A 12755-nucleotide genomic window follows, 5' to 3' on the forward strand; every position below is an offset into this window, starting at 1 on the left:
TTACGCATCGTTTAGCCTTATACTTTTGACCTTTTACTGTGTAAAAAATGTGACGGAAAATTTAAAAAAGTGAAGCTTATATGAGATACCAATCCGCAAATAATCATTATGTAACGTATTCTTGGTTTATAATTTTCTTATTCTGACGAAAGGAGAAATAAGTTTCAGTCGAAGCTTTTGGATAGGCACCCAGCCGTCCAAAAAAACTGCAGATGTTTACTGTAGTTTATGTTTTATGTACTTGAACTTAAATTAAGGGAAATGGAGCTCTACTCAGCAAGCCATTAATCGGTGCTTTTGAGTTCGGCTCTCCAAGAAAAAGTCAGAAGGATAGAACGACTGTTGTTATACCAAATGCGATCATTGATTTACAGTCCGATTATTGCTTTATCTAGACGGGGTATGCCTATGGTGTACATATTTCCTAAAATATTATTAATCCTAGACCCCATTTTAAAAAATGGAAGAAAAGAAAAGAAATCATTCATGAAACCATGGACTTGGAAATATAATTTCCCTACTACTAATAATTAACTTTTCTAACCCGGGTGGATGGTTCATTTGAAGACATTAATAAAAAGTATCACAAAGTAACTCACAACATCCTGTTAGGCCTGAACGGGGCGAACCTGCCATCCTGGAGCTTGAAAACCTGAGCGGTATAAAAACAATTATGTGCTGAAATATCCCGGTTACAAAAACCCAAACTTAATTCGACTGTGTTTTGGCAAAGTGTGCGCCAAATGTCTGTCACTAGCTCTCGCACTAAAGGTACGCTGCAATATTTTTAAAATAAATAAACGGAAAAACATAAAATCGGTCAATTCTCAACAACCTCCCGTTTTTGGAACTCGATGAACGATGAAAAATGTTCGGAAAATTTGCATGCGGCGCATTGATATTTTCATATTTTCCCAGTGGTGATATTCACGCCGTAAAAACTTGAAATGGTAGTTTGGTTTTAAGTTTGTGGAATTTTACCGTTTCGAAATAAAGACGAAACATGGGCCGCGATAAACGTCAGACGCTTTCAACCGGTGGGTAGTCTGATCAAGTTATAATTATTCTTACACCGCAATAAACCAGAAACTAAAAAGCTATTTACGTCACATATTAATTCCACTATTTTTTCTTACAAAAATTGGTAGAAGGTCAAACTGTCAATATTAATTTTACCAAAACCTGTAGATTTTAGGATATGGTTGACAATCAATGAAAAGGCAAAATTTAAACTAACCAGAGTTAGATGCTCTGTTGTATAATAATATGTGATCTAAACTAGAGTGCGGATTTAAAAATGATTCTGAAAGAAATGTTACGATCATCGCAATTTCTTCAGACGTAATAAATTCCAAGTGACTATCGGTAACATATTCAAAAATAGAACCAAGTTCTTAGACCGCAATAAGCAACTAGTATTCTTCCAGTGCATATCCACTAATGGATGTTTCCGTATTTCTTGTGGTGTGCATTAATGACTGTACATCATGTACTGCTTGTCACGTCACCAAAACTACCCGTTTCAGCAACACGTCGATTCGTTGAAATAAAAGGAAGTATTTTTACACACAACCCTTTAATTCAGTAAACTCAACAAATTAGAAAAAAAAACAGTAACGTAAAAAAGTATGTACAATAACAAAGATAGATAATTAGTGATCGTTACCATCAGTAAAAATCATAAACTTTGACTGTTCGATCTTGTTTTCGGTCAGCAAATACAACAAATGGTATTTCGTGTTTCGCATTACATGTCCCATATATGCCCTTAATGCAATTAATCAATTCAAGCAGTTCACATTGTTGGTTGACACTCTTCGTTTGTTAGCTTAGCCGTCAAAGGTATTTTTAAGAAACTCGAAGGCTTCTAAACCGTAAGAAGCAGTGACGAAACATAGCATTTAACGAATCTTTCGAAACCTCCAGAACGCCTGTCGAGCCTGTTTTATTTCCTTATCTGATGTCCATTCTTCGCAAAGCCAGATGCACAGATACTTACTCTTATCTTTCTATGGGCTTTGCATTACATGTTATGGTGGAGTTTTCACACATTTTTAGGTTTCTAGAGGTAATCATAAAATTTGTTTTTCTGGTGTTGCTATTCAGGCGCATTGATAGTGGTATTTTCCGCGTCTTGAGTCAGCAGCTGGTGTAGGAAATTTTACTTTTGTACTTAGCATTATGTTTTTTTTTTCTGGACGTCATTCGTATATTTCACTAAATGCAAATGCTTATGCAGACCGTATATAAAATTTAAAAAAATGAAAATGTAAAAATTCATAAAGAGATTTAGATTTACTTCTGGCAAAATGATATAAAATATCTTCAGACACTTTTGAAACTAACCAACAAGTCTGTTGGGATTTTTTCGTGTTTGCCCAGATTCCATTAAATTTTAAGAGGCAGAGTACAGCTTAATATGTTAATATGTTAAATTAAATAATGTTTGCTTGTGCCAATGTTAAATATGGAAATTTAATTTAGTTATTGATTAGTATGAGTCGATTTTCTATAGAAGGAATTGCCTAAGGTTGAGTTTGGTTTTCAATTAATATGAATGTTCAAAATGGATTTTTTTTGTGTGAATAGAGTCTAGGTACTTGTAGCCATTTTATTTACCAAAATAAAAATATGCATAATTTGTGAACGTGCACGTGGCCCGCTAAAACCACCCCGACGCGCCACCCGCAAAGCCAACTGCAATTCGGAACGCATAAAGCACGAGCTTCGAGCATTAAAGCCTATGTGAAATATCTCGCCACTGAGCCTAGCAATATATCATACTTTTCCAAGTGTACAAAGCCGAAAGATTATCAAGGCTTTATACGGAGAAACATTCGCAACCCGGAATTCAAATGGCCGAAATAAGCAAGTATTTCAGTTTCTGCTTTGCAGACGGCAATTCAGAATACAGTCGCGCATCCAACTTCCCGACTCTGTCGAATTCATTGAATAACTTACGGAACATATCTGGCCGTATTGTCCGATACATTACATTTGCATCAGTATCGTGTTACCCCATTTCGAGAATACAATTTCGAAAATTGGGCTACTGTGAAGTTCCGCGGAAAACAAAGTTTAATTGCCGAGATATTTAAGATGCTATTCTTAGACCATGGTGGATGGAGAGCTACCACAACTCGCTGGAAGTAGACAGTCCGAACGACTTAGACAAACTTAACCGTTAAATATCTCTATTTAATATTAGTTAAACCTTAATCAAGGCCGATGACTTTCTTTAGAGTTGTTCAAAACAGGTATCTGCTATGACATGGTTGAAGATACAAAAAAGTTCAAATCAACAATTAAATATTTATTCCAATGGTAAACATTGAAACTGCCAGTTTCTTTTATAAAAACAGCCATTCAGAATTTTAAGATGTTTTGGTTAGTTTCCTTTTTGAAGATAAATAAATTTAGAACGAGATGTAGCACATATTTTATATGTTAGAGAAAATGTAAACCAAAAATGCAGATACATCCAGGTGGGGATGTGTTATGTAAAATTTGATAAATAATAAACAATCGTAACAATAATAGTAGTTATCTTTATTACATCCTAAAAATTTGAAAAAAAAATCGTTAAGAATCGGAAAAAAGAAAATTTTAAATGCTCCGTTTATATAAATACATAAATAATAAGTATATATAAATTAAACAGGTCTACAAAATTAATCTTTTTGACAGATGTCTTTACTTTGAAAACTGATTTTATATCATTTTCAATAATTTCAAAAATTCTATGCATTTATTTGTATCACGCAAATATTAAAGGAAAAAACGATATTCCTAAAATAACTTATTTTTTTATTCAGTAAAAATGTGGAATCCTAGTTTAAAAAAAAAAACAGACTTTTTTGAGTGAAATCTTCGTCTTTTTCCCAGAAAGCGGCGTTCTTCGGACATTCGGATGTGTGTTTTGAAGGGCATATCCAGTTTTAACAGTCCATCTAGCCATAATCGTTATGCTCCATCTGCCTTGATATCACTATTACACTTCTTTAATGTCCTGGTAAAACCTCTCTTCCTGTTCTTCGCGAACTGCTCCAAGATTTTCCGGAAAATAGTTCAAAAATTGAACTGAGGTGGCTTTTACTTAATGAAAATCCATTAATCAAAATAAATAAGAAATAAAAGTTCAGATTTTCACGAAATTATATATTTTGACATGACAATTGTTTCGACAACACCGTGTCTTTATCAAAAGTTAATTGATAAATGATAAAAAAATTGATAAAGACACGGTGTTGTCGAAACAATTGTCATGTCAAAATATATAATTTCGTGAAAATCTGAACTTTAAGTTGTTATATATTTTGAAAATACTTCAAGTTTGAAAACAGGAAATGCACTTTGAAAATCAGATTACAACCTACACGATTAAAGTGTTGTAACATATTTTGAACCATAATTTCGTAGTTTTCGTCTTTAGTGTTCCCAAGAAACTTATCAATTACTTCTTCGTTTTTCGCGACATTGGTCATTGTGTTCATAATTTTTGTATAACCCTCCTGTTGTCGTCCTAGGAGCATACGCAGCACTGTAAGGTCACCACAAAGCTTCCACTGATGTTCTCGGCAACATATTTTCTTTAAAAGAAGTCCTTTCTTTTAAATGTCCGAATGTGCAACGGGAACCAAGGCCAGCTCCTTACCATGCAATAAAAAGCCTTTTAAAACTACGCTTACTTGAGTCGATATACAGGCGCCATGCTTCTGTTACATACGGCACATTTCCTAATTTTGAAACTAAGTCAGGAATATTGTTGCAATACATTAGCGGTCCTTCCTGAGTAAAATATTGACGTAATTCTTTTTCGCGATTAAATTCGCTGTGGTTAAATACTTCGGGCTCTCTGAAATCTGTGGTCTGAGTCATCTGGGTCGGAATTAGATTCCTCTGATTCTGTCGATATGACGTTTTCTAGTTCTTTGGGGGCGGCAGGTATCGACAGATCTAGTCCATAGCAGAGTCAAGATTGGGATACACAATTTGTTTCTTATTTTTTCTGTTAAATCCTTGAACATTACTCGAACAAAAATGACATTCATCACTGTGGTTCCTATGCCATGGCCATACCACGGGAACACCAAAGCTTAAACATTTCTTTATACGTTTTTCCAGTTTCTTAAGACTTCAACGCAAACAGAACAAACAGTATTAGGAGGACTTATCTTGGTCGCCAATTTTTAAACCAAAATGAGCGTGCCCTACATTTTTCATAAAAGAAGTTATAGTTTGCCTTTGCTTTACTACGGCTAGGCAAATGGTGGCGAGTTTTTAAACGATTTCGGTAATTATTGTCTATAATTCCAAAAAGGTCCAACGCATTTGAATAAATTTGGTCTCACTAAAAATGGCTTTTCCTGGGTTATCAGTCGTGCTATGAGTAATGCGATTTTAATTATTTACTTACAACGAAAACATAAATAAATGCAACGATATTACGTTCTTATGTCATTAGGTGAGACGCTAACAACATAGTGAAACTCGTATCCCAATATCTTTATCCTAACCTAAAATATAAGTAAAAACTTAACACTCAAAAAAAAAAATTGTCAAACATGTCCACTTTATTATTGTTATTAATGTCTAATTATCCAAATTAAATTCCCATAAAAACCTGCCAAATGTTTAGACAGGTCGAGAACTTAGACAAAGGTCAATATAATTGCAGGTGCAGTAAATAGAAACAAGTGTTTCTATTTAGTGATTTTAAGTTTAGATATTGGCCATTAAATTTGGGAACTCGTCAAAAAGTGACACAAAAATTAAAAACAAGCTAAAATTAAGTTTGGAATTCACTTTTGCCAAATGAGAGTGCACGTCTATAAAATTATCAAAAAGAATTGTGTTTTATATATTTATATTAATATTTAGATAGAATTTAATGAGAAGAAGTTCTCTAATTATATTTACCGTATGAGATTCACCCGTTATTCGAACTCAATTCGATAGTGCCATGTATTAATTTGCATGAGCATATTTCCGAGTTCAAACGTAACCCCATATAATTTCCAGCCGATTAAATGAATGTTCTTTCCATCCAGTAGTAGTTTCGGGCGTTTACCGCATTACCGCCGCCTCAGCATTCACTTGATTGCATTAAACCTAAGGCCGGCGACAAAAAAGATCTTTCTCGCGTACACGGTCGGTAAATTTGGACACTGCATTATTCCGGGAAAGAAACAACACGGAATAAAGCACGGCAAACAACGGCATGGCGACGGCGACGGCGACGCCCGCGAAATTGGATGCAACCCGTGCAGGTATTTTCATTTCCTCTTTCGGAACAAGATCCGCGAACTACGTAAATAAAAGATCATTGTTTGCAATGCGGAGACTCATAATAGGAGTCCCTCTATATAGGATGCGACCGTATCCCGTCAGTATCGGGTTGATTGTCGGAAAATATCTTCAAATGTCAGAACTCAACAGTTTTCTGACACCCTTCCCTTCCTCACCATGGCACATGAATATGTACAATTGTTATATCGATTTGGTTTACCTTAATAATTTTCTTGTACTGCGTCAGGCAGAAAACAGACCGGATAGTTAGGAGAAAAAGATATATTGCGATGGCCTATTAAAATTTTTATTCAAAAAGAAGAAAGTTTGAACAATGTAATCATTTTAGTGGAAATGATTTTGAATAGAATAAAAAAGACATGCAGTCTTCTTCCTGTAACATATATAAATTTCTTTGGTTTAGAATTTGCTAAATAGTGGTGAATTCTTTGGATAGAAATCTGTAATTTACATGGATAGTTAGGAGTCTGTAATTTTGATATCTCAAGATGTCATTGACATGCAGTTCACTATCCAGGTTTGCCATTAAAATTTAAAACTTAAATGTACTTGTGATTATTTACATATGTTTTTAATTTGGAAGAAAAACGGACAGGCTACCAAAGAACTAACTAAAACTAAATGGTGAAATTAATAATTTAGTCTTGAAGAAAGCAACAAGTACTAGCAAATAACAACAGATATTTTGGGCATTACCTTTATTGTCCTGAAAAGTTAACTCAGTAAATTATTTTCGAGAGAACTGTAGATTTTTCAAAGAAACTTCCACAGGCTACTGTAATACTTTTTTCAAAACTTCTTAATGAGTTGAAGTTTTTCAGTCAAGCGAAACGTCACCAAGTTCGACTCAACAAAAAAAAGTTTTGCAAAAAGTAGAACTGCAGATTTCCACAAGTTTTAATCGCAAAACTTAAGTTTATTAATAAATATTTATTTAAGCAATACAAATTCTCTATATATCCTTAATATTAATGACAGCATATCGTTTTCACATTTCCAGTCCCAGCAACTACCTCGATTTCCACCCTGGCATTCAAAGGAAGCTTTCCCACCTGAAAAGCTGATCTTGCCGGGAAATCCTTTGTGAAAACTGGAACAAACGTTAACATTAGCTGCGTGCGCAGCAAATAGACAAAAGTGCAGCACCTAGTAAAAAATAGAAGCCACCACCATTTATAAATACTCAGAGAAGATAATTAATTTTAATGAATATTGATAGATATTGTGAGAGTATAAATCGGTCATAATAGATAGTGTATTTAACGTTTTTGACATCTAATATATCTATACCAAAGCTTCAAGTTAATATTGCGGAGAACAATAAGAAGGAAAACTTTCTTTCCCAACTTTTATAGTAGTTCAAGTTGTAGAACTAGTGTAAGTCGTTTGAAAAGCGATCCTTTAAGACAAAATATTCATACCGTATTTCCGGATTTACCTTAGAAAATGGTATATTTTCGATTTTCTTTCAACAAAAGTAAAAAATCTTTCAAAGAAACTTGCACAGGCTACTGTAATACTATTTACAAAACTTATAATATATAATATTGGTGAAATGTAAGGATCTGAGCCGCGGTTAAGATTGTATGGTTGTTTATAGATTTCTATTGATTCTCCGATTTTTCGTTGGTAGAAGAATTGATTACATGCAACAATTTAAGTTTTATCGAATAAAATTTTATATCTGGTTTGGTGATTGTGTTCGGCAACTGCTGATGAGTTTATTTGCCTTAGTCTTAATATTCTTTCATGTTCTTTGAGCCTAGATGATATTTTTCATCCTGTCTCTCCAATGTATTCTTTTCTGCATATGTATGAAATGCTGTAAACTGTTAGTATCTGAAATGGAATTTTGTCTTTAACGGATCAAAGATATTGAGAGATTTTTGGACAAGTGGTAAATCTGGTTTTGACCATATATTTCTTAAGAACTTTGTATATGTCATCAGCTATGTTTTGAGTGTAAGGAAGGACAACAGTAGCAAAGGTGGGATTGCTTTCGGCCTCATTGCTATGGAAAGTTTGAAGTGTATTTTGTGATGGAACGCTTAATATCTTTAATGTGTAAATGATTATATAGAACTAAGCAAAACTGAGCAAAACGAAAAAATTAATTTATTTTGAAAAGTAAAATCGCAACAAAATAAATATATTCAGTTATTATTATACAAGGAGTAATGATCAATGAAAATGTAGGTTAGTTCAGATATTTTGCTTGTTTTCATAAGCGATAATGACTTGTCGGTCCCATATTAAAACAACTATTGTTGCCTCATCGATCTATAAGAACATTATTATATCAAATATTTGAAAATGTGTTTTAGGATATGGAGAAGACGTATAAAGTAAGTCCACAGTAGCAGAATTTGAGATAGGGGTAATTATTTTATCGAGAATTATGCTTTTCTATTTAAATGGCATTTGATTATTGATAAGTACCAACCACTTGCTTGCAAAATGCTTTTATAAAATGAAACGCAACATTTTATAGACCAACTGAACAATATTGAACAATATTTTTAGCAAATCTTTGTGGAATTCTTTGGTTCTTATTGCCTTTTAAGGCGACAAGCATCACTTTGTACCAACTCATAACATGCTAGTTGATATCACGTAAAATTTGAACACATAGTTATAAAATATCATATTATCAATGTCGTTCGCCATTTTTGAAACTTACTTTCGAAATTCGTGTCAATGTAAAAAATATAAAATAATAAAATTGCACCATTCTTTATGGAGAGATTCTGGGACCTTCTTTGCTTCAACAATTGTTTAAGATCTTTTTCTTTCTGAATTGAATATTTTTTATACGGCCAATCGCAAAAAAATTACAAAGTGTTAACTACGGTTTAAAAGAGACGCTGCAAACCGCGAAGCGAACTTTTTCAACTTTTTTATTATTTAATTAAAGTTTTTACGTCCGCCCGTCTAGAAGATTTACGCGAATTTCCGTATACACTCCATCGAACTCATTAATATTTTTTCCGGAAATGTGGTTGTTTTAACGACTTTAGTTTCCTACACTTCCGAAAGAAACCGTCCCAGGGATCGATAAAATTGTTTTGCGCGGTTAAAAAAAATCTTCCGAAACTTTGTTCAACCCTGTCGTTTATATTAAGTGGCGCGTTAATTTTCAAACACTTGGGTAACTTTTTCCTCAAACTAACATCTCTCTGTATGCGCGGATGGGTCGGGTTGCTGAAAAATACTTGAGGACTTTTCGTATTTAAGAAATAATCGGGTGACGAGGAATGTTGTGTGGTCCCATTTATTTTCAATTCCGCTCTCGGTTATATTATTTCGCAAACCACGGAGCAATTAAAGTTTGCTGTTGCCGAACGACAAAACGGTAGTTTCTGCCGCCCTTGAAAACTTTAATGTGAACCGCAACGTTATTTTGGCTTTGGTTATTAATTTAAATCACTAGTTAGAAGTATTTGAAACCGTTGGTATGTTGAAGGAATATGTAACATTTTGATTCAATATTATTACGTTTAATTATATCTTTATTCACATTTATTGCTCAATGCTGAGAATTAATAAATATGCTGGTAGCGGAAAAAGAGGAAGAGAGAGAGAGAGAGAAATTTTATTTAAAAGAATGTCAATGTTACAGAGCGGTCCTACTTTGCTTAATTTACATTTTACTACTTACATTCCTTATAAACCTCATTGACAGCCGCAAAATCGTTAATGTCACTTAAAAATATGGTAGTTTTAACCACTTTGTCGTAAGAGGAATTCGCTGCCTGCAATATGTGTCCGAGATTTTTTAAAGCTTGCCTAGTTTCGGCGCTAACGTCACCCTCTACTAGTTTCATGGTATCTTTGTCTAAGCCTAGGCATCCTGACACGTATAAGGTGGAATCCAAAACAACGCCTTGGCTAAAAGTAAAACCATAAGATTAACATCTAATATTAAAATTAAACCAACAAATAATTAAACAAAACCTAACAATTACAACCACAAACCCTCAAAACTACAGTTATGCGTGAGTTTATTTTTTAAACAAAACTAAATTAACAACAAAAACAATAATTTTTGCGTAGTAGGAAACAAAATTGATTAATGATCATGCCTTATTAATAGGATCTTACTTGTATGGAGCTATTGGCCTTGGCGCGTTGTTGGTATTTATAATTTTTTTAGTGAGAGTCATTTCCAAAGAACGACTATGGACCCAGCGAGTTTCTAACCCAGTTCGAACGCAAAACTTTAACACATGTCTGACTGACATAAGACACTGTCACTCATTTCTAATAAGGAAGACGAGTTTACACAGAACTTTATCTAATATTATTACTGATACCGATAAGGTTGACCTCCATTTGCCTGGGTTAATTTTAATTTAGCTTATCTAATCACTAAGTAAAACGAAATTTGTTATTGGAGAAGATTCCGCGAGAAGGTAATAGTTTTAATCAATAGCTGCCTTCATTAACCTACATTAGAAATCCTCATTTTAAAATGTTTGTTTTTTATACGAACCAAAAGATCATCACGTACCTATCAAGAAATTGCTTTTTGGTGACATTTTTTTTGTTTGCAACTTTTATAGCCGATTTTCACTTCAACTCAATTTTTCATTTTTGCGATGATGGAAAAAAGTTTATTTGTTGCTAAACCGTTTTAATCTTAGCTAAAATCTACATAATTGGATAGGTATAATATACCTTATGACACAAGGAAGTCTTTAATTTAGATGTTTTATGAAATCTTTTTAAATATTTTAAATAATTTTTCCTAAATTTTATTTTATGATATTACGAATTAAGGATCACTGCAGTGAACAGTTTGTCTATTTTTAATTTATAATTTTTAATCTCTCTTTAAACTTGATCCATTGTTCAGAAGAGTATTTTTAATCTTGTTATCGTCAACAATTTTTGTTTTCATCTAAGATTTAATTAAATCCTATATTTTTTGATACATCAGCATAGATAGTAGTTGCATTTTGTTCGTATTAGATCTAAACTAACCTCGATATGATCCGTGCTCTTAGTTCGTATTTTTCTGGATTTCTTATTATGGGGCAAAGTACTCCATTTTTTGTATTAATATATAGTATTATATCCGAACATCGCATCTGCAAAGGGACGATATCCTCGTGATGAATGCACTTTACCTACAGTTTCACCAAAAAATTACGAAAAGATGGAAAATAAAAATACTTCTGGTTTACAGCCTCAATCGAGTTTTATTTCTGCTTGCACATCTTCATATACTTTATCTGGATCTTCAAGTCCATCAAAAGAACCTCATTTACTTAAACAATCTGAGTTAAGTGATCTTGTTAGAGACTTGGGGCTATCAAAATCTAAAGCACAATTACTCGGACAGTGAAATTTTGATGGCGCCTTTGGATGAAAGGACAAGAGTCTCATATTTTCGCACAAGAGAAAAAGATTTGAAGAGTTACTTTCGAAAGATGACTTAGTATATTGTAATAATGCTGCCGGGCTTCTTCAAGAATTTAGTTTTCCAGAAAATTCTGATTAATAGAGACTTTTTATTAATACCTTAAAGATAAGTTTGAAAGCCGTTTTACTCTATAATGGTAAATACCCATCAGTTCCCATTGCACATACTACAACGAAAAGGCTTGACTCCTGGACTCAAAAATATATCTCGTAAACATTTAGTGCCAAGTGACAATATTTTTCTGCCACCACTTCAATAAAGTTAGGACTTATGAAAAATTTTGTGAAAGTTAAGGATGATGCAGGCTTTCAATATCTCAAAACAAAGTTTCCTCGAATCAGGGACGTAAAATTGAAGAAGGAATTTTTGTACGTCCGCAAATACGCGAGCTTATGACGGATGAAACTTTTAATTCGAAGTTGAACAAAGCAGAAAAAAGAGCTTGCTTGCTTTTGTAAATCTATTGTCATAATTTTCTTAGGAATGCTATAGCTGACAACTACCGACAAATCATTCGAGAGCTTCTTTCTGATTATAAAGTTTTAGGATGCAACATGTCACTCAAAACTCATTTTTTGGGCTTCCATGTAGATTTCTTTCCTGAAAATCTCGGTGACGTATCAGATAACCATGGTGAGAGGTTTCATCAGGATATTATGCAAATTGGTAGACGCTATTCAAGAAAAAAAAAAGAAAGAAAAAACTACAAAATAACTTGTATTATGTCACCATAATGAGATAAGAGAGAGACCGTAATATTTTTTTAATTTTTTATAATTGTTACTTTAAAAACATAATTTTTCAACATTTTATTCAAAATATATGTGCTGTATTGCATTTTTTGCCTATTTTATTCCGTGTTCAGAGCACAAAATATGATGAATTTATGCATAAAAGAAATAAGGAGAAAAAAAAATTGTAGTGTATATGGTATAAAAAAAAAGTCAAAATGGTCTTCAAAAGTGCGTTCACGGGTTTTTGTCTAATATAAAAATACCTCGACACAACACATTCCGCCAAA

At 33.2% G+C, this 12755-nt stretch overlaps 2 protein-coding genes across 5 annotated transcripts in view; one reads left to right on the forward strand and one right to left on the reverse strand.

Moving 5' to 3' along the window:
- LOC132697907 (heterogeneous nuclear ribonucleoprotein C-like 1) overlaps positions 1 to 12755 on the forward strand; it is a 445425-nt gene that overhangs the window by 373731 nt on the left and 58939 nt on the right. The window lies entirely within an intron of this gene.
- On the reverse strand, positions 7002 to 10575 carry LOC132698363 (rutC family protein UK114). Its single transcript, XM_060664374.1, has 3 exons — positions 10411 to 10575; positions 9968 to 10197; positions 7002 to 7399 (listed from the first exon to the last, which is right to left on the reverse strand). The coding sequence occupies exons 1-3, from the start codon at positions 10548 to 10550 to the stop codon at positions 7278 to 7280; spliced, it is 492 nt and encodes a 163-aa protein (XP_060520357.1). The 5' UTR covers positions 10551 to 10575; the 3' UTR covers positions 7002 to 7277.

This window comes from Cylas formicarius, unplaced genomic scaffold, assembly GCF_029955315.1.
Source record: "Cylas formicarius isolate icCylForm1 unplaced genomic scaffold, icCylForm1.1 PGA_scaffold_2__14_contigs__length_35257938, whole genome shotgun sequence".
NCBI classification, from domain to species: Eukaryota; Metazoa; Arthropoda; class Insecta; order Coleoptera; family Brentidae; genus Cylas; species Cylas formicarius.